Source organism: Trachemys scripta, chromosome 11 (assembly GCF_013100865.1).
Source record: "Trachemys scripta elegans isolate TJP31775 chromosome 11, CAS_Tse_1.0, whole genome shotgun sequence".
NCBI classification, from domain to species: Eukaryota; Metazoa; Chordata; order Testudines; family Emydidae; genus Trachemys; species Trachemys scripta.
In genome coordinates, this window is record NC_048308.1 from 3085988 (window position 1) to 3108895 (window position 22908).

At 43.8% G+C, this 22908-nt stretch overlaps 1 protein-coding gene across 2 annotated transcripts in view; it reads right to left on the reverse strand.

Moving 5' to 3' along the window:
• Positions 1 to 22908, reverse strand: part of SMARCAL1 (SWI/SNF related, matrix associated, actin dependent regulator of chromatin, subfamily a like 1) — a 61197-nt gene that overhangs the window by 17308 nt on the left and 20981 nt on the right. Inside the window, exons 8-10 of one of the 2 annotated variants that reach the window (XM_034785579.1) lie at positions 22282 to 22440; positions 20201 to 20266; positions 7242 to 7382 (exon numbers count right to left, since the gene is read on the reverse strand). In XM_034785579.1, the coding sequence (XP_034641470.1) occupies positions 7242 to 7382; positions 20201 to 20266; positions 22282 to 22440 (366 nt within the window). The remainder of the gene's footprint in view (positions 1 to 7241; positions 7383 to 20200; positions 20267 to 22281; positions 22441 to 22908) is intronic. The other variant, XM_034785580.1, reaches the window with a different exon arrangement.

The window sequence follows — 22908 nt, forward strand, 5'->3', positions numbered from 1 at the left end:
CTGCTTCTCCGGGGGCGGGGTGTGTGTGAAGGTGAAAGAGTTAATGTTTGAGAAGTGATCTGAAGATGTAAAGCTCTCAGTGCAATCATCAGTATTTCTTCCCACACTGGAGCACGGTGTATTTGGAAATGTGATTTTGAAGACGGCTTTGAATGTGCTTTCCTGAATGTCACACCATATTGTTCTCTTATCTGCTTCAGCAGAGAACAACGAAGTTGACAACCAACACCATTAAAATTGATATATTCTCCAACTAAAATGCCTCAGAACGTTTTCCCTTTTTCAGGCTACATAAGCAAAGGGTTTTTTAACTTACTTCAGAGCTTATAGTCTTTCGTTCTGGGATCAGCCTTCATGCCCTTCTTTGAAGCATGTTAATCGCTACAACGTTTAATTTTACATAATGTGGTGACCAAAATTGAATAGAACGTTATAAATGGAATTTCAACAGAAAGTTGCTTTATCTCACCAGAACTCCCATACAATTCTGCTCTGCTGTTCTAGCACTGGGACGGATTTATTACAGGGACAGCGAGCAGAGACTTCTGTTGCAATTTCACAAATGGAACCATATTCTACTAGTTACTTATTTACTTTCCATTTAAAAAATATTGAAAGTTGTTTGTGCAAAATCATGACTGTGATCGGCACCGATTCTCACTCTCCCTAGAGGTCTCTAGAGAGGAACCAAGGAGTCAACTCAAGGTCTGAGTCCTTATCTTCAAGACGCTCAATGGCCCAGGCCCGGCATCTCTAAAAGAGTCTAAAGCTCAGGAATGAAGGTCCACTCCAGCTTCCTCAGGGGTTGGTCTATGAACATAAGAACGGCCGTACCGGGTCAGACCAAAGGTCCATCTAGCCCAGTATCCTGTCTTCTGACAGTGGCCAATGCCAGGTGCCCCACAGGGAACAGACAGAACAGGTAACCATCAAGTGATCCATTCCCCTGTCGCTCATTCCCAGCTTCTGGCAAACAGAGGTTAGCGATACCATCCCTGTCCATCCTGGCTAATAGCCATTGATGGACCTATCCTCCATGAACTTATCTAGTTCTTTTTTGAACCCAGTTATAGTCTTGGCCTTCACAGCATCCTCTGGCAAGGAGTTCCACAGATTGTCTGTGCATTGTGTGAAAAAATACTTCCTTTTGTTTTAAATCTGCTGCCTATTAATTTCGTTTGATGACCCCTAATTCTTATGTTATGAGAAGGAGTAAATAACACTTCCTTATTTACTTTCTCTACATCAGTCATGATTTTATAGACCTCTATCATATCCCATCCTTTGTTGTCTCTTTTCAAGCTGAAAGTCCCAGTCTTTTTTTTTTTTTTTGCAGATGGGGCGGCCATATCTGCATGCAGTATTCAGGATGTGGGCGTACCATGGATTTATACAGAGGCAACATAATATTTTCTGTCTTATGATTAATAATAATATAAATTTGTTATTCAGTCAATTATTACTGTAGCACCCAGGAGCCCCAGTCATGGACCCCAATGTGCTAGGTGCTGTACAAACGGAACAGAAAGATAGTCCCTGACCCAACACACTTACAATCTAAGGAACTAAGGACTATCACAAACTCCACAACTTCTGTCCCAAGTATCAGGCACACTTTTTTAACTTACCCTCTCTAAACACACACAGAGACCAGCATGTTCATTTAAAAAACAAAACAACAAAGAACTCCCTCCCCTGAAAAGTAAAACCCTACCAAAATAAAACACTCCACACACAATTCTCCCCCAGGTAAAGGGGGGGGGAGGAAGAGAGAGAGAGAACACGAACCACATCTGACAGATGTAGGTCACATTGCTTACTACATCACAGATACTATGATGATAGAAGAGAGGTATAAGCTTTGGGATGGGATGGGATGGAATCAGATGGGCCATAGTCACTGAAGTCCTTTATGGCATCTGGAGGTGGATGACGCTGCTTAGGGTAGAAGCACATGGGTAGGAAAGAAAAGGATGCTGCTGTAATCATGACGCACTACCACTGATCGCATTGTATCAGCTCTGTTGACAGTTAGCCAATGAAGATGCCAATGTTACATGACTGATTTCAATGGTGTTATGTCAGTATCAAATGAAGCCCCTAGACTATGTAACTTTATCGCTATATCATATCTATACATGAATTTTAATAACTAATCCTAGCAGTGAGTTCTGATGGGTCATTTCTAGAAAACTGAAAATTGAAAAAAAGTCATTCTAAAAAAATATAGTTAACATGAGAACGTGATAGTAATATGTTTAATAGGACATGGTGTATAAAACTAGTCTATTACTAGAATTATTAAAACATACTTTGATGTCTTCTACTGAAAGACAGAGGAAAAAATGAATAGAAGTTTATCCTGCCAACACACACATCTGGCTTTGGTCCATAATATCCCAGAACAAATGCATCAACTGTGAATTTCTTATCAAAGTGTTAAAGCATCTCACTCAAGTCAGTAAATTTATTACAGTGTTAACAGAAGCTGCCAAACCCTTACAAATTCAGAGCACATGCTGATCTAGACATTATTTAATTTTTTTTATTTGTTATTTGCCAACTTCAACCAGTTTGAAAAATGGCTTCACAGCCTCTACTTCAAGAAACTGAGTTGAGTTGAGCTTGTAAATAAAACAGGTGACATTTCATTTGTTGCAGTTTTAAAAGCAAGGAATTGGATCGTGAACCAATAAAACTCTTGTTTTACATCTTTTCTTATTGCATCTGCCAGAGATTTGTAGGTTTCTGCCATGAAACTAAATCAATTCTTTTTAAATGCTGAATTGCCAGGATTTTATTTTAAATTAAATGGTTCAGGTTTGTCAATTTTTGTTTAATGTAATGATTACAACAGGATTTATTAATAACAGCAACTCATTTATATAGCACCTTTCATTCCAATGGCTTTCAAGACACTTTTCAAACTCTCTCTCACTCCGTTTAATTCCACTCACTGCCACAGCCCTAGTTGCCTCTGCGGTTTTAAGAAGCACCTGTTTCAACAGTGCACAGCAATGCTACCCCAGCCGCTTAGGACAGCAAGTAAACTCCACCACTACTTCCAGTTCAAACTGAAAAGAGGAATTTTAAGGAGGCAGAATGGTTACCAAAATTGAAATCTGGCCAGGACACTGGGCCAAAAACCTTGACTATTGTGAGGAATGCAAAGGAACCAAAAATGGCCAGGATCTTGGTTGTGTCTCAGCTAAAAAGGCCATACCCGCAGCCGCCCAGCACCCCAGTGCTATACTGAGAGACTGGCTCAGTCCTGACCTACAACATCTGGCTAGTTTCCTTTGAGGTTTCTCATCCAAGTACTAACTAGGCCTGCCCATGCTGAACTTGTGAGGTCCAAAGAGCACGTAGCTTAAGGGAGGCGTGGCCGCAGGCCGTGTATTAAGTTCCACTCTCACAGACAAAACACTCCCATTAAAAGTAGGTCATAGCCCTCAAACTGATCTGTTCTTAATTTGCCCTACTGTGCTCTGGGATCAGAGCACACTGAAGGGAAAGGCCCCTTCTGGTCAGGCACACTGTGCGGGTGGAGGGCAATTCAACTCAGAACAACCAAACTCCTGCATCCTCAGAGGCTTCTCTTCCTGATTTTGGCCTCTGCCTCCTTTCCTCAGCACCTTCTGAATTATTCTCACTACAGAGATTTACACCAAAGCCAGCCTGACACCAAGAGAAACTGTCATTTTATAGCAGATCGACAAACTTCCCCCAGGTTTCCTGCCCTGTCCCCCACCGCCTTCATGGAGTACTTACGGTCCTAACATGCAGAAATCTCATTCGCTTCCCTCATATCTCATCTACGTTGCTTTCCAGTTACAAAGCCCCCCTGGTTCCTTGCAGAATCGCTGACTGAATTCTTTCCAGGTTCTCTGCAGTCGCCGCTATCATTCACCAGCATTAACGACAGCACAACCTGTCTCAAGTGACTGGTCTAAAGAAGCAGCAATGCTCAGCTGCCTAGTAAAGGTGGGTCTTTCACAATGAAACAAAATTGTAATGGAAACCTTGGGGATGCTTGGCAGCGGCCGTTTAAAGCAGGGAGTTGAAATTGACGGTGACCCTTCCTGCTGGTTTTACGGTAGGTTGCAAGCTCATTTCTACAGTGGTTCAAGCACTGACCTTTACGAGACCCAGTTTAATACTTCCCTGCTGCTGAACGCCTAATGGGTACGTGAGGAGCTCTCTTATTTCCGTCACCTCAGTGTTCTTCGTCCAACTCAACGTCCAACCTGAGATCCATATGGCTTGCAGCTGAAGCAATAGTTAGTTATGTGGACCCCTACCCCAAAGATCTATGAAATACCAAACCTATTTAGTCCTACACATTACCATTCAGCCTCTTGCACTGCAGAAAGCCAGAGAGATTAGGCCACGTCTTGTTCCCCCCCAGGAAGTGCTACCAACACTGCTCAGACAGGAAGAATTAAGGGATCTGCATTAAAGATATGCTGAACGCACAGTGTCCCTCTGAATGAGTTCCACGTTGTAACCCAAGAACCCCTTCATGCCAAGAATATCCCAATTCTGGTATGTACATTCTGGCTCACCGAAGACTGTCACATGAGGTCTTAAATAAAAGCCGAGTTTACATTGGTCATTAACATTGTTGTGAACGGTATGCTCAGATACTACACTAGGGGTTATGTCACTATACTGAAAATATGGCTTGAAAGTCAAGGCAGACGTGAAAAACAGATTTACCTCCAGAGAGGAGTAAGAAATGTGTCTCTCGGTCCAGATTTAAATTAAGCATAAACTAACACACTGGATGCCCATTTACATACAAAGTCAGATATTAACAAAGGAGATGTTAAGTCAACAGGGAAGTGGCATACAGAAAAACCAAGCCACAGGTGGTTATCCTGTCTCTGAGGACAGACAGTGAACTTTGGGGGTATATGTAGGATGCAAAGAAAGCACCCCCTCATCACTTAAATGGGCAGTGTGTTCACATTTATGAAAATGGGATCTGAGCTTATCTTGATTGAAAACACTGCAAAAGACTTTGGGTGAGAAACTTCTTCACACAGGAGGTTAACCTGATCGTTGAGCTTAGTCTCTAAAAAGCGTTCTGCTAGGATTTTGTTTTATATGTAGCCATTTGTTTCCAATATCCTCACTCATTCTCTCCAGAATCTCTACACTTTGATAATATATTGATAGGAAAACAAGAATAAGTTTATTTCGGTGCTAAGTAAAGTGCAGGTCCTGAGCTGAATCTTACAAGCTAGCATGTACACCGTCTCTTCGGGGACAGCAGACCTGGTATTTTTGAGGGTAGCCAGCATTAGGGGTGGATACCACAGGGCAATGATTCAAGGGGACTGGGGCGCACCTACTGTTAACCTACAAGGCAAAGGAAGGGTTGGCATAAGCCCAGAGGAGAGTGCTTGGGTGGCTGAAAAGCTGGCAGCGTCAGGGCGCCGATGCCAAGCTATCACAAGAAAAAGACTTCCTCTCGCTAAATGTAACAAAATGACTCAGTCCTGGGTACCCTGAGAACCGTCACCCATGTGTCGATGGATCCTACTGTGGCTGGGGAAATGGGAGGTTTCCATTCTCTGCCAGGTATGCTGCACTTTGCTAACACTAATGCAGGGATCTTACAGAACCCAGCAGCTAGGCTCGCTATCCTGACTCCCCATGCAGTGTGACCTTAAGTTAAATCAACAGTGTCAATACATTACCACTGAAGCCAATGGGCTAGTCAAATGCAGGGCACTTGTGCATCCCTACTGGCACCAAGCTAGCCCCAAAGAGAGAGTAGGCGCTTTGATTATTAGACACACAGCTCCAAATGTATGATCAGGATATAGGGACTCAGTAGCCACTTTGGATGGAATTTAGGTACAAAGCTCTCCGGTGAGGACCCGCTAAGTGCTAGGTACTCCAAAGAGTGACAAAATACCAAACCATGTCAAGTAAAACAAAGATGGTTAATATTATGGCTTTTAGGGATGACATTTAGCACCCACCCGGGTTATCTTCTACTGCTCCTGCAGTGGTTTGATCTCCACAAACCCTTATGGAAAGGAAGAAGCTATTATCTCCATTTTATAGAAGCCGCAGCACAGAGACGTTAAGTGACTTGACCAGGGCTCCACAGGGGGTCCATGTAAAAGCCTGGATTAGAACTCAGGCGTTCCTGGCGCCCAGTCCTGCGTTCACGCCACTAAACCATGATTCCCTATACCAAGGGCTAAGCATCACAAATCTTTATTTTGGGGGACGCGAAGAGTTAACATGAAATATACGCTGGCCTAGAAGCCTTCTGTAGCTCAGCTCAATTCACTTTCTTATTCTGCTTCAGGATTTAGCAGTGGCATTGGATCCCCTCTCTGCGCCTACCAGACCAGTTAAAAAAATTATCAGGTTCTGGTCGTCTCATGAGCCAAAGAAATCATCAGGGCTACTCCAAAGACCAGCGCCACCAGCACACAGCAGCCCTGAACCTTATGAATCCAGGCACCAGAGAATTCCCCTTGTATAGCGAGTGGCATAGAGCTGCTGTAGCGGCCCCTACTCCACACCCCTCCTTGCTGCCAGCATAGCTGTGTCTGATTGAGCCATGGCTGCTGTGACGGCCCTTGGGAGCCAGTGGCAGCTGGCATAAATTTAGGCAGCTTTTAGGCGATTCTAACACATGCCAGGCCCCAGCCCGGCAGCCAGGCGGTCCCAAGATCAGGTGGCTCAAAGTCTCCATTGCTCCTCTGCTTCTGGGCTTAGCAAAAGCAGGGCTCCAATGTTCAAACAGCAAAGTTCTTCAGGCTGTTAAAAACTAGCATCAACATACACGGGACTAGAAATTGGTTTCCAGATGGTCAGCCCAAACCTGCAGCCGCTCCTCACAGTCAGACGCCACAGGGTCAGGTCCTCTCCTAGCAGACTCACCTACTGCTGTGTCGCCTTTTGGTCTTTTAAGCCAGGGTCTCACTAAGGCAGTTTTTAATTGAGTAGCTTTGCTTCACCCCAGCCCAAGTACACAGTTTACACGCAGCACAAAATGCTTCACAGTGTGACAGCTTTCAAAACACTGCTGTGAGCAAGAGAAGAGACTCGGCCTAAAATTACAGGCCGCGGCTACACACAGCAGGAGCAGAAGTGGGGTGAGGGTCTCCACTTTGGCAAAGAAATAAGTACCCTGCCAGATCTGTACAGCTGTTTGCGATCACATGAACATGCACATCCTAGGCTAGCATTTCACAGATAATACACTCCAGTACCTTCTTGGCATCACAGTAGCGGAGTCCGAAGGAATGGAACTGAGGGAAGAAGGTTGGCCTGACAGCCACAATCTGCGTATAAAGCTCCGCAGGGCGCGACATGGCAGGGGTTCCCGATAGCAAGATCGCTCTTTTGGCAGCCTGCAAAAACAAAATTGAACACGATTATTATACAGATAAAAAACACAAGCAGAGTTTAGGAAATCACTTCAGCAGCTTGTGCGAACCATAAATCTCACCCACCCAATAAAGGTCAAGTTTCAACTCTCCTAAGGAAGGAGTGCATCGTCTTCAAAAAACTCTTGGCCTTTGCTATGTCAAGATGCTCCGAGGACAAGGGCTCCGATCTCCACAGAGGGGAGTACAACGCACTGCCAGTCATGGCTTCGGAGATAAAGGAAAGTCTATTTTTATTACGGCAGGTTGACAACTGGCATTTGCCCCTATGCATGTTCAAAGCTTGTACCTAGCTCAACATTCCAATCAGCATCAGATCTCACAGAAAGGCTTCACACACACATCTCTAAGGCACATCCTCGCCTCCAGAATAAATTCTGTTGCAACAAGCCTGCCGCAGCAAGCCATAAATATACCCTGTCCTGCACACACAAAAGGGAGGCAGGGAGACAAGAAAAGTTTCAGACTGAACAAAAAAAAAACTGTAAGAGGCAAATTATACTGCCTGACTCAGGGCTAGAAGAGGCCAACCTGCCAATCTTGGTGGCTCTATAAACAGCCTGTTAGATGCCAAAACCTAATAGCTAATAAAAAACAGTCATGCAGGAAAATTGCATGCAATAAATCAAATGGGAAAAGTCAGCAGTTAAAAAATAAAAAAAAGATTCACCACAAAAAAGAATTGCAACGGGAAGAGAAATTCTATTTTATAAACAAAATCCTCAAGTTGCACTCTCGTCCTCTTACCTCCAATAACATATAATCCCCTTATTACAAGAGAACTATGAATTTCCACTGCTATAATTTCACATACAATAGTTAAATTACGCATGCCTTGTAATTTCCTGCATGCTTTAATGCAGGATCATTAAAATAACAAAGATTCTTGAATGACATCTATACCGACAGCTCATTCACACCGATATGAAAAAGAAAATGAAATTCTTTTATCCTTTCAGCGAGATCTACCAGTTGCCCAAATCTATTCACTAGACTGACTCATTCACTCGCCGACCAAGTCTGGAGGAAGAAGGTTCACTTATCAGTTACCGGAAATTAATTCAGCAGTTCTTTGTCAGATATTTATAGGCTGAAGTCAAAATAAGTGGGATTTTTTTCCCTATTAAGCAGATCCAAGCCAGAGATGTGGTCATAGCTAAGGTCAGAAAAGTCTCACTAACATAAAAAGCAGGTTTCTTATAAAGTGAACAGACAGAAGAGATGCCAGCTCAGTTGACTTCTGGGAGGGGGGGGCCTAACCGCACCTGGGACAGAAGGCCAGCCACCTCAGTTGAGGGAGGGGGCACAGAGCACATGTGATTCAGTGGGACAACAAATGATAAAACAGAGACAGGAGTAGAGGTCAAAGGTTCAAAACGAGAGTACCAGCTGGTGACACTAAGCAGAGAACCCCTGACAAAGGAGTCAGTGGACGCACCCCAGAGGAACTCTGCCCAGAGACACGAGACAAGTAAGAACCAAAAGTAGGCCCCAGTCACAGAGAACCTCCCCATTGAGCTTCCCTCTCCCGGACTGATGGATGACCAACTTGGCCAGTGCCAGCAGGAGGCTGACAAGGTCACGTGCAACCACACCCTAAGCAGAAGGTTCTGAAGGAGCTAAAAGAGGGGCTGCAACATGTCACACTGGGGGCAGGCAAGTGCCAGGGTCTCCTGCTCACTGCAGAAAGGGCAGGCATTGGGGCATCCGTGAACTGTGCCAGCCATTTGCCCGCACTCATAGCTCCATGAAGAAGCCACCAACTAAATATCCCCGGAAGACCACGGGTGGAGTAAAGGCTGGCCTGCTAGGGGTCCTTGCCCATGTCAGAAGATGCCAGGTTGACAGCCCTGCAGACTTATCTTTGCATAAAACTGGTACAGCACGGCAGTGGCAATACAACCTTCTCCACCTTGGACCTCCTGGGGTTAGAGGGGAGTTCAGTCTCCCTGCTCAATCACTCCTTACCTTTTTCTCACCAAGGACTTCTAACAAGGCACCAGTTAATGCAAATGCTGCAGTTTGTTAATCCCAGAGCACTAGGGTGCTCGGTACAGTACAAAACACAGGAAAACTGGGTAGTCCCCGACCTAAGACATATTAATTGTTTTTGGGATGTAGACACCTGCTCACTAGGAACTGAACTAAGACCAATCGGCTCGTTTCAAATAAGCTACTGAAGAGCTGAAGCAGATGGCAACAACTTTCAGTCACTACTGACAAGCTGGATTCCATGCGATATAAAATTAGCAACAGATGTGAAAGGCTTTTATCTTCCACATGGCCATTCTGGCCTCCTCTTCCCAGATCCTACATTTTACCCGGTGACAAGGGGCAGAGGGAAGACCAGGTCCCCAGTAAGCAAGGGGTTAAGTCTGGTTTCTGTTCCCTCTCCCCCTGCACAGGTGCAGAGAGGGAAAGCTACAAAAAGGACTGCTACAGAGCCCAGGGGGGAGAAAGTCAAGAGCCGGGTGAACATCTGGCTAGATGGGGGTTTTCTTGATTTGTTTTGCTTGTGGTGACTGTTTTAAACTGATGCGATGGAAATTTGTTCCTGCTAAGTCCTTGTTGATCACTGCTTAGGTTATGTCTACACTACAGCTTATGTCGGCAGAACTTATGTCACTCGGGGGGTGTGACTAAACCACCGCCGAGTGACGTAAGTTGCACTGATGTGGACAGCGCTATGTCGGTGGGAGAGTTTCTTCCGCTGACGTCGCTTCTGCCACTCACGAAGGTGGTTTTATTATGCGGATGGGAGAGCTTTCTCTCATCAGCATAAAGCGCCTTCATCAGACACACAGCAGCTGTGCCGCTGCACGTGTAAACATACCCTAAGTCTTATTTCCTGAGAAATTTCCTATGTGTTAGCGGTGGGATTTCAGACCCAGGAAGAGTAATCTACCAATCTGGAGCAGCAGAAGCTGGTAAAACGACTGGTGGAGCAGAAGTGCAAAATAAGACAGCAATGACCAGCAAGGATTTTCTAGCAGGAGCAAATCTTTATAACCAGTTGAAACAAGTCACCATAAAGAGCAGCAGAGATAAAACGCCACTCAGCACCTGGATCCTAACCTTCCAGACTGGCATTCTCCTCCCCACACTCTCAGTTGCCATTCTTGTAGCTCCATCCTTGGGAAACTGTGCAAGGGAAGCCAGACTTGGTGCCTTGTTCATTGGGAACCTGCACCTGTCCTGCAGCCCTCATCTGTCCAATCAGGTAGTCATAAGCCTATAATAATAATATCTAGCTCTTCTCTAGCCTCTCATCTGTAGATCTCAAAGTACTTTACAAAGGACGCCCACACATGATGAGAAGAGTTCCACAGGCTTGGCAACATTTCCAAAAGTCACTTCAGAAGGACTAATTTCTGAAATGTTTCCCACCCCCCACCAGGTACTCAGCTTAGAGGTCAAAGCCCAGCGCCCAATTGCTTCCAAGTGCAGAAAAGGGGAGGTTATGCCACAAAGAAATAAATTGAACATGCAAAGAGCCTCATTTGCATACAATGGCTCTCAGTAGGTTAAATGAATTTCACGGCATGAGCCCTACCACACACTAACAGGCCGATACTTTTTTCCTTCATAAATGCTGGTGCTGGATGTACAGTTACTGAAGTCCCCAGTTCTTGCTTACTCTGTCGTTTCAAACTGATTAACATATAAAGAATATTACCCGGATACAAATGAAGAATCTGATGAGAATTTTAATGCAGAAGACAGAATCGCTTGAGAGAGATGAGACTTGTTGAAGGGGAAAGATACTGACAGTGGCTGAAGCGGCTTCTGAGAACAGGTTTCTATACTGCGATCAGACAGTTCTCTGGATTGGGCCCAGGTTGCAGCAGGATTAGTCTGAAGTCAGAATCCCACAAATATAAATATTGCAAGTGATTTTTTTTTTCCTAGAAGGTATGACAGATACCAAAATAAAGAGAATTTTTTTTTTTTTTTTAATGGCAGTGGTTGAATTTGGCTGTGGGAGGATGGGAAGATGGGGGGAAATCACAAGCTCTTGAGATCAGAACTGAAGAACTAGCATAAGCCTGGAGGGACAAGGTCTTCTGTGATTCGAAAACAAGGTTCTCTCTCTCTGGGCCCCTGAGATTGAAGATTCCTGCAGACAGAAGGGTGACGATTTTTAATTTATTCTATCCCCGTGGATTCAGAATGCCTACGGGAAAGGAGCTAACTCTTCCACATTGGAAAGAGAGCTTTTTTGCTCTCCATCACATTCGAGTTTCAGCACTGGCTAATATACTCTGACCTATTTCTCTTTCTAAACATTTCTTTTGAAATGAGCGCACACACAGAGGACTGGAGCTGCAGGCTACATGGAGCTTCAGGACTTCCATAATACCAACACAGGCCCCCATCCTGCAGCCATCTGAAAACGTGCACCACTTACTCACGTGAGTGAGATCAGTGTGCCTACTCACGAGAGTAAAGCTACACATGTGCTCATAAGAACGGCTATACTGGGTCAGACCAAAGGTCCATCCAGCCCAGTATCCTGTCTGCCGACAGTGGCCAATGCCAGGTGCCCAGAGGGAGTAAACCTAACAGGTAATGATCAAGTGATCTCTCTCCTGCCACCCATCTCCACCCTCTGACAAACAGAGGCTAGGGACACCATTCCTTACCCATTCAGGCGAATAGCCATTAATGGACTTAATCTCTATGAATTTATCTAGTTCTCTTTTAAACCCTGTTATAGTCCTAGCCTTCACAACCTCCTCAGGCAAGGAGTTCCACAGGTTGACTGTGCGCTGTGTGAAGAACTTCCTTTTATTTGTTTTAAACCTGCTGCCCATTAATCTCATTTGGTGGCCCCTAGCTTTTATATTATGGGAACAAGTAAATAACTTTTCCTTATTCACTTTCTCCACACCACTCATGATTTTATATACCCCTATCATATCCCCCCTTAGTCTCCTCTTTTCCAAGCTGAAAAGTCCTAGCCTCTTTAATCTCTCCTCATATGGGACCCGTTCCAAACCCCTAATCATTTTAGTTGCCCTTCTCTGAACTGTTTCTAATGCCAGTATATCTTTTTTTGAGATGAGGAGACCACATCTGTACGCAGTATTCAAGATGTGGACGTATCATGGATTTATATAAGGGAAATAAGATATTTTGTGTCTTATTCTCGATCCCTTTTTTAATGATTCCCAACATCCTGTTTACCTTTTTGATTGCCGCTGCACACTGCGTGGACGTCTTCAGAGAACTATCCACGATGACTCCAAGATCTCTTTCCTGATTAGATGTAGCTAAATTAGCCCCCATCATATTGTATGTATAGTTGGGGTTATTTTTTCCAATGTGCATTACTTTACATTTGTCCACATTAAATGTCATTTGCCATTTTGTTGCCCAATCACTTAGTTTTGTAAGATCTTTTTGAAGTTCTTCACAGTCTGCTTTGGTCTTAACTATCTTGAGCAGTTTGTATCATTTCCAAACTTTGCCACCTCACTGTTTACCCCTTTCTCCAGATCATTTATGAATAAATTGAATAGGATTGGTCCCAGGACTGACCCTTGGGGAACACCACTAGTTACCCCTCTCCATTCTGAAAATTTACCACTTATTCCTACCCTTTGTTCCCTGTCTTTTAACCAGTTCTCAATCCATGAAATGATCTTCTCTTATTTCATGACAACTTAATTTACATAAGAGCCTTTGGTGAGGAACCTTTGTCAAAGGCTTTCTGGAAATCTAAGTACACTATGCCCACTGGATCCCCCTTGGCCACATGTTTGTTGACCCCTTCAAAGAACTCTAATAGATTAGTAAGACATGATTTTCCTTTACAGAAATCATGTTGACTTTTGCCCAACAATTTATGTTCTTCTATGTGTCTGACAATTTTATTCTTTACTATTGTTTCAATTAATTTGCCTAGTACTGATGTTAGACTTACCGGTCTGTAATTGCCGGGATCACCTCTAAAGCCCTTTTTAAATATTGGCGTTACATTAGCTATCTTCCAGTCACTGGGTACAGAAGCAGATTTAAAGGACAGGTTACAAACCATAGTTAATAGTTCCGCAATTTCACATTTGAGTTCTTTCGGAACTCTTGGGTGAATGCCATCTGGTCCCGGTGACTTGTTACTGTTAAGTTTATCAATTAATTCCAAAACCTCCTCTAATGACACTTCAATCTGTGACAATTCCTCAGATTTGAAACCTACAAAGGATGGCTCAGGTTTAGGAATCTCCCAGACATCCTCATCCGTGAAGACTGAAGCAAAGAATTCATTTAGTTTCTCCGCAATGACTTTGTCGTCTTTAAGTGCTCCTTTTGCTCAACTTTGCAGGATCAAGGTCACGAGGAAGGAAGTGGAAGCAGACATCCATTTTACACCATAGGAATCTTTGGCTAGATACAATTTTTTTTAAGTCTTATTTCTCAGTCTCTGAGTTCTTCACTGATGACACACCGTGATGCTTCTGAAACCCATTCATGTTCCATTGAGACCTTCCCCGATTCCCACTGCCTTGTGATATCACATGCAATTACAGAAGAACAAAGAACATGTAACATTTTGACTTGTGGGAGGAAGTGGACTCGTTTTCAGCAGGTGTCCCCAGGAGAACCCTCCATGGACGAAGTGGAGAAGTTTCAGTCACTCCCAGCACTTTAAAAAGCAACAGAGGGTCCTGTGGCACCTTTGAGACTAACAGAAGTATTGGGAGCATAAGCTTTCGTGGGTAAGAACCTCACTTCTTCAGATGCAAGACGCACTTCTGTTAGTCTCAAAGGTGCCACGGGACCCTCTGTTGCTTTTTACAGATTCAGACTAACACGGCTACCCCTCTGATACTTCCCAGCACTTTGTTTGCTATCCGTTGTACATTTCCCCTCTATCTTTATAGTTTTAGACAATCTGATAGTATATGTATTACCTCTCCAACGCTTATCAGCTACATGGGCAGTCTAGGCTAGTGGGAGCCCCATGAAGAAAGAGGCTGGGGCAGAGGACAGCTGATACTGGGGGTGGGCCTATAAGGATATGTCTACACTGCAGCTGAAAGCAAGACTCCCAGCCAGAGTAGACAGACTCACTCAAGCTAGTGCACTAAAAATTAATCTGGACATTGCTGCAGGGGAAAGGGCTTGGGCTAGCCACCCGAGCTTGGACCCTGGGGTCAGGCGGGCTTGGACTCAGGTGATATATCCTAAGATCACTGGCAGCAAGGTGGTGGATAGACACAGCTAGCCTAGCTCTTGTCTGTCTCACCTCTTGGGTAGTGGGAGTTAAAAGCCAGCCTTGACAGAGGTGAACTCAGGACGGCTTACCCAGTGTCTCAAGCCTCGCAGCAAGAGGAGACCTTTTGGTATACGGAAATAGAGGATTTAGCCCCTTTAAAACAGGGAATCTGGAGCTGTCTGGCCATAAAAAGCTCATAGCATTCACCAGTACCATCAGAGATGATTGTGCTATGGACAGGCCTCATGCAATTCCCAGTGCAGATTGGTCATGGTCCAAGTCATGCTTGAGCTTGAAAGTGGGGTACACAGGTACTGTGCCACATGCCAAGAGATTAATCAGTGGGGGTTCAACCCATCCTCCATAACCTGGAAGCATTCCAGAGGACTGGAAAAGGGCAAATATAATGCCAATTTATAAAGAGGGGATAAGGTCAACCCGGGGCATTACAGACCAGAGAGCTTAACTTTGGTATCTGGAAAGATAATGGAGCAAATAATTAAGCAATCAATTTGCAAACATCTAGAAGATAATGAGGTGAAAAGTAACAGTCAGCATGGATTTGTCAAGAACAAATCATGTCAAACCAACCTAACAGCTTTCTTTGACAGGGTAATAAGCCTTGTGGATGGGGGGGGGGAGGGGGAGCGGTAGATGTGGTATATCTTGACTTTAGTGAGGCTTTTGATACGGTCTCACACGACCTTCTCATAAACAAACTAAGGAACTGCAAGCTAGATGGAGCTACTATAAGGTGTGTGCATACCTGGTTGACAAACCATTCCCCGAGAATAGTTACGAGTAGTTCACAGTCAAGCTGGAAGGGCATATCAAGTATCAGTTCTGGGTCCGGTTCTGTTCAATATCCTCATCAATGATTTAGATAATGGCATAGACTAGAGGACACTTATAAAGTTTGCGGATGATACCAAGCTGGGAGGGGTTGCAAGTGCTTTGGAGGAAAGGATTAAAATTCAAAATGATCTGGACAAACTGAAGAAATAGTCTGAAGTAAATAGGATGAAATTCAATAAGGACAAATGCAACATACTCCACTTAGGAAGGAACAATTATATGCACACATACAAAATGGGAAATGACTGCTTAGGAAGGAATACTGCAGAAAGGTATCTGGGGTTCATACTGGATCACAAGCTAAATATGAGTCAACAGTGTAACATTGTTGCAGAAAAAGCAAATATTCTAGGATGTATTAAGAGGAATGCTGTAAGCAAGACATGAGAAGTAATTCTGTCTCTCTACTGCATGCTGATTAGGCCTCAACTGGAGTATTGTGTCCAGTTCTGGGTGCCACATTTCAGGAAATATGTAGCCAAATTGGAGAGAGTCCAGAGAAGAGCAACAAAAATGATTAAAAGTCTAGAAAACATGACCTATTAGGAAGATTGAAAAAATTGGGTTTGTTTAGTCTGGAAAAGAGAAGACATGATAATAGTTTTCAAGTACATAAAAAGTTGTTAGAAGGAGGAAGAAGAAAAATTGTTCTCCTTAACCTCTGGAGGATAGGACAAGAAGCAACGGCCTTAAATTGCAGCACGGACAGTATAAGTTGGACATTAGGAAAAACTTCCTAAGTGTCAGGGTGCTTAAGCACTGGAATAAATTGCCTAGGGAGGTTGTGGAATCTCCATCATTGGGTTTTTTTTAAGAGCAGGTTAGACAAACACCTGTCAGGGATGGTCTAGATAATATTTAGTCCTGCCATGAGTGCAGGGGACTGGACTCGATGACCTCTTGAGGTCCCTTCCAGTCCTACAATTCTATGTATCCCGTTTGCTTAAAGTACTAAATCAAAACGCAGTCCCACTTTCTCCAGCCAAACGGTGGGAAACTAAACCCTTCCCTACCCATCCCTGGCACTTGATAGAGAAACAGCAAAATCGGTCTTATAGGACTCTGGTGTACAATACAGAAGACCAAGACACGTAGTTATTTATATGAATGATTATTTACCAATCCACGACGGTGAGATTTCAGTCACATGTTTTATACATGGGTAGAGTGGAAAACTCGATACATCACTGTCCTGTGCCGGCGCCATGGCAACATTTACGCCAGAGCAGAAGATGATGAGTTATACGGTAAAAATAGCACTTGATGTTGAAAAATGATCAATGACCTCAAGATATTAAAGATTAAAACAAATCCACAGCGAAGTATTTCAGAAGCAGATATTCAGCCCTGTTGCTAGCAAGGTAATTTTCAAATTCATACTAAAAACTTAAAATCTTTTTTTATTGATTTAATCTGATTATTGTGCCGTTTTGTCTAAACCACCGTAACAATTTCTAAATTTTACTGGCCACTGTAATATGGAAGCTACAGCACCAGATTCTAGTACGCTAAAAAGGACCTATTAAATACCCATGGAAGGGACGCTATCAGCCTCAGAAACATTTCAATTTAAATCTGGCCATGGCAGTTATGGGCATATAAATATTTATAGCAAATAAGAAGCAGAGATCACATTTCTTAGAGGTTTTTTTTCCTCTCCCATAAATCAGCTGAAATCTAAGCATTCATGATTTGGAAGACGTCCATCTACTTGTTATTCGAGAAAGTGGCTTCAAGACCCAGAATGAGATTCTGTGCTGTCTCTCCAAGAGGCACAGTGCAGAACTCACAGCCAAGGGACAAAGTCAGATTTAGGCACTCACGACCCTGAGGGGGCTAGAGAGGCCCACAGCATAACTAAGGGGTTGTTACACTGTGAGTTGGGAGTGAGGGTGATTCCCAGCTTGAGACATACCTGTGCTAGCTCTGAACCAGTGGGCTAAAAGTCGAATGGTGGGATGGGCTAGCTTTCTTGAGCACATGCCCATCCACGATTATAGAAAGGTGCTCGGGGCGGCTAGCCCCTCCCACGGTTGGCTGCGAACTCTATTTTTAGCAACAAGCTCAATCAGAGCTAGTACAGGTATGTCTCCTCAAGCTGGTTTTCATACACACCTCAAAATGTAGCTATACTCTGAGGCTTTTGGGGGGAGGGGGATGTCACTGATTTAAACTATGCCAGCATACTTAACGCAGCAAAACGTATGAGCACACAAAGGCTTCAGACAGTTCTAGGGGCCTCTTTAAACTATAGTAGCGTCCCAGGGCTTCCCATTGTCTCCACAGCACGGTGTCAGCCGCAGGGCTGCAATACACAGCATTCCCATATTCAACTCCCCCACCAGCACGCCCCTACACCAAGGCTTGTGAGACTGTGTCAGGACCCCTCTTCTGCAGTTCCTGCACCAGACCACTTCACACTGCTCTGATCCTTTTACATGGTGTAAACAGGCAGGAACAGAAGTGAGACCCTCACCCCAGGTCTCAAAACGTTTAAAGATAAACAATAAATGTGTATTTATCTAACCCTTTTATCCAGCCATCACGAAGCACTTAAATATTTAGAATCCTGAGGTTTTAGCCATTTTGGTGTTTATTTGATGCATATTAGGATTACAGCTGCAAAAAGGTTAACATTTAACCAAAGAACCTCACTTTTTTGTTCCTTTAAGTGAGAAAATATTTAATATTTGCACCATAAATCAAAAGATTAGAGCAGCAGGATTTGAAATGATCAAAATGGCATTCACGTGGACATCGGATAGAAAGTTGTTTGACATATTTTTGCCTTCATTTCCTTGCTTATTGCCATTTTCAGTTGAAAGCTGAACACTACAAAAATCAGTGTACCTTCAAAGGACTGAAATTCACAATGTTGGAAATCTCAGCTCTCCATTAGGTGTGATCAGTGATTTATCAGTGTAAAACTGTAAACTCTAAATAGGTTAATAAAGGACACTGGTCTCCTTTTAAAGTGGCCCATCTTTGGTTCTTTACCTTGTATCATGCAACCCGCAAATAAGTTTTGAAAGCTGATCCTCACACAGTTCAAAATAGGAAAGACGACACTTTTCTGGGACCTGAGCCATCTGGTGAAATCATAACACATCTGTAGTCCACCCAGGACTTCATAATTGTAAGCCGTGACAGAACTCGAATCCATCCAACAGCACAGGGCCCTGTCACTTGAGCTAAAGGAGACTCTCCTTTTGTTGTAAGAGAATCAGGCATGCTCTCTCTCACACACACTCAGTTGAGCAAGTCTGATGCTCCAGCCAGCATAGGGGAAGGGTGTGCACACACAAGTTGGTGTTGTAGCACTTTTATGTAATGGACAACAGGAAAAGTGCCCTGGTTTACTTATTGCAATTTGCACAGAAAGTTGCACCATGTGCTCAACTTCCAATTGAAGTCTCAAAACCAATGGAAAACAGGATTTTGACCTTTTTTCAATCTACATATTCATGGAGAACAGCATAATTAGAAAAACTAGAAAAAACCTTCAGTGTGTGAACTCGTCATTACAAATCTCCACAATACAAGGTTAGTCAACGCTACCATCGGCAAAAACTCAGCGCAGGTCTCCTATCCCCATAGATTAATTCAACTACTGCCGACCACTGTGCCTAGGACAGATACCCAGCCCCTTCTCTGCTGCAGACTCGGAAGTGCCTTTGTTCCACTGGCACAGTGGTCTGTCAGTGATGAGACAGCAGGTGCCAGGAATACAACACTGAGTGTAGGTTAGGTTCTACATCCCAGGTACGTTGGGAAAACCTGAAGTAGTTAAAAGGCTTTATAATGAAAATCTAGATTATTTACTGTAGTAGTTCAACCAGGGGGAGGGATAGCTCAGTGGTTTGAGCATTGACCTGCTAAACCCAAGGTTGTGAGTTCAATCCTTGAGGGCCATTTAGGGATCTGGGGCAAAAATCTGTCTGGGGATTGGTCCTGCTTTGAGCAGGGGGTTGGACTAGATGACCTCCTGAGGTCCCTTCCAACCCTGATAGTCTATGAATCTATGAAACCTTTCTGAACAAACGTACTTGTTTAGCAAAAACTGGGGCTGTACCAGTCAGTTCTTGCCACTTCTCCATTTAATTATATAAATTCTACCAGCAATGGAGCTTTGGCTGCTCCAAACACCAGTTGCACAAACAGATGGGAAGCAAGCAGTGTTGGGACATAGGGCTCTAGCACAAAGCCAGGGAAGGAGGAGCCTAGAATAACAATATTGGAGTATAGCAGTACTTAAGAGCCCCAAGTTATTGCATGTAATAAATGTTAAGTGCTTACATGGTGCTTGCTACATTAAATACACAGTGCAGATGTTAATACATTCTTACTACACCCCGGGATGAAATATTGTTATCCCCATTTTACAGATGGGGAAATTGAGCCAAGGTCACATAGCAAGTCAAGTGGTAATAATGGGATTAGAAATTGGGAGCTCCTGCGCTCTTTCCATTAGACCCTTCTGCCAGTCATGTGCATGCAAACATGCAGTTGAGATCTGGGGACAAATTCTGCGCTCAGTTACACTAGTGTAAGCCCAAAAGTAACTGCCTTGGGATCAAAGAAGTTACTTGGATTTACCCTGCCCCATAACAGAATTTGGCTGTTCGTTCCTACATCAGGTATACAAAACCAATACCGCTAGGAGTCTCTAGGAGGAAATTGACGAGAGCTTGGAATACGGAATACACACCTTAAGAAGAGGCATTGCAGCTTGGCATCGCGCAGTTTTTGTGTTTTTTAGGAAATGAGATTCATCCTGAAACAAAACAGGCAAGAAAATGAATAGAGCTAAGCCCTGAGTCATAGCCTGACTCTGGGATAAAGAACAAATTCCGAGCATCCTATGCTGCATAATACTTCAAGCCTATCGTCCCTAAGCAGGTTTCAATCTCTGGGCTGGCCAACATCATATTCCGAATGTGAAACCATCATGAAGGGGGTAGGACTGTCTGAACATTAACAGGAAGGGGAAACAAACATTAAGACACGAATCTTATGAATGATCATAGCCAAGCAAGTAAGTGGAGAGAAGAAATGAAAAGAGGCAAAGAATTTCCACCACTGATCTTCATTTGCTACTGTGTGTCCTTTCTTTAAATGCAAAACTCATGGGGAGCCCCACGCAGTGCCGCCTCCCTAAAATGAAGGGGTTAATGAAAAGCATCAGAAGTGCAGAAATCTAATTAGGAACCAACTGTTTTGCTGTTAGGGCTCTCCAGGTGGATAATAACCTCCCGGCTGAGAGACATCACTCACAGAATAGGCTACATTTCCTTCATTGTAGTTAGGCAGAACTTAAAGACGCTGAGGAAATTGGCACCCTCTAAGGGTATGTTCTCATCTTGATGTGTGTGGATGAGTGAGCAGCCATGCGTGGAGAAGACGATACACCACTTAGCCTCCAAGGCACAGCTTTCTCAATCCTGGTTAGCAATAAGGTAATGTTATTATGACAGCGGCAAGCAGAGGAGGACTGGAAATAAAAAAGCAGGGAGGCTAAACACTCAGTGGGGCCATTTTGATCTACAGGACATATACAGGATTTGAATCTGCACACACACGTGCATGAATAAAAGATCTGCAAATTTAGTGCAGATTAAAGGTACCGGACTGATTGCTCTAGAGTCATAGATGCTCTACCCTCAAACAATGTGAGTTTCCTCCATCCTGACACGGTGTCTCAGCCTGGACCCCTGCGAAATCAACAGAGGTGAGAGAAAAGTTCAGTCTCCAGCACCCAGTCTGTTCTCATCCTTTCTGCTGACACCGCCACTAACAGTAGTCATGGTACTTTTTGTGACAGAAACATCTGCTCATTGGAAACCAGGCTGAGAACACTAAACTCATTTCACGTAAGATAACAGACATCAAAGTGTAATGACTTTTTGGTTGCCATTGATCTAAGCTGGATTTGAAACAATATGAGTTCTAAAAGGGTCCCATTAAACATATACACATATATTTATTTATTTTAATTAACTGGAATAGAGCTGAAGTCTACCTAAGGGTTTTCTATAATGGTTGTCCCTATAGAATCTGTATTTTTCAGACACCAGAGCCATCCATGAAAGTAAAGAGGGCACAGAAATTGCGCGCGCGCGCACACACACACACACACACACACACACACAAAAAGCAAAACACACACTTGCAATGAAACAGTCCGACTGAAGTATATAGCATCAATCTTGATTTTGACTACGCTGCATTTTGATGCTTTAGACCACTCAGAACATTATTTCAAGAGGGTTTTTTTGGTTTACTGGCTATGCGGATAATGTAGCCAATGGTAAAATTCTATGAAAACCAGTCAAAGGCATGGCCCTTCCTCAAAACACATTGACTATGGCATTCTTTGGGCAAAATACAATCCCATTGATCTGCCAACAGAGCATTTCTGGAACTCTATTCTCCAGCCACTGGAAACATCTATCTTCCCTTACAGTCAATGGCAGCTGCTCACATCCAGCAGGGAAGAAACAGGGTGTCAGGAGCTGGAGAGGAGGATAAGGAGTACAGAGCAGGGGAGCAGCAAACCTTATCTGAAAAGGTTTCAGGAACCCTCCCCATATATATCTACATGTACTAGTGACTGCTGGAGATTGCCCTGGAGCCAATACATGGTTGAATATATAAGGATAGACAACTTGCTGTGTAGAGCATCCAGTCACTACAAAGTTTCACTCTCTCCAAACGTCTGTTAACAACCCAGGAGAACCCAGCATGTATGTGCCTCCTAATCCCATTTAAATAACTAGGGGTGCTACTTACAATAATGACAACTTGGAAAGTGTCTTTGAGCTGCTTATCCATCTTGCTGAGGAGGTCAAAACTGATTATGTTTATCAGTTTTGCTGACAGGTTGTCTTTGCCTGTCAGTATGACATTGGTGCTCTCTGGGCTCAGGGAGGGAAGCCACCTATGAAATGCCTGAGAAAGGAGAAGAAGCGATTAATAGGCTGGTGAACCTCTCTAGTGTCTTTCCTCTGAGGATCCCAAAGACCTTCCCAAGCTATAATGGAGCCTCATAACCACATCTTTGGAAATAACCAGTTTGTGCTTCAGTTTTACCCAACTTGACAATGGGTCTAATAATGTTTAAGTGACTTGCCCAAGACCACACAGTGAGTAACTGGAAGAGCAGGCATCAGCAGTGGAATCCCATGCTCTGGGCACTACACCACACTCCCTCCACTAGGAAGATCTAAGCCTACTTTCTCTTTGCTTCTTACTCAGCAAGAACTCTGGCTGTGATCAGAAATGAACACGATTGTCTACCAATGTTGCTAGTTGTGCCCAAAAGCCAGAGCACAACTAGAGTGGCATGGCCACTGTTAGCAGAGAGATTCACTGTTATTCCGCCCACACCAATAGTAAACATGAAGCTGTGAAAGCCAC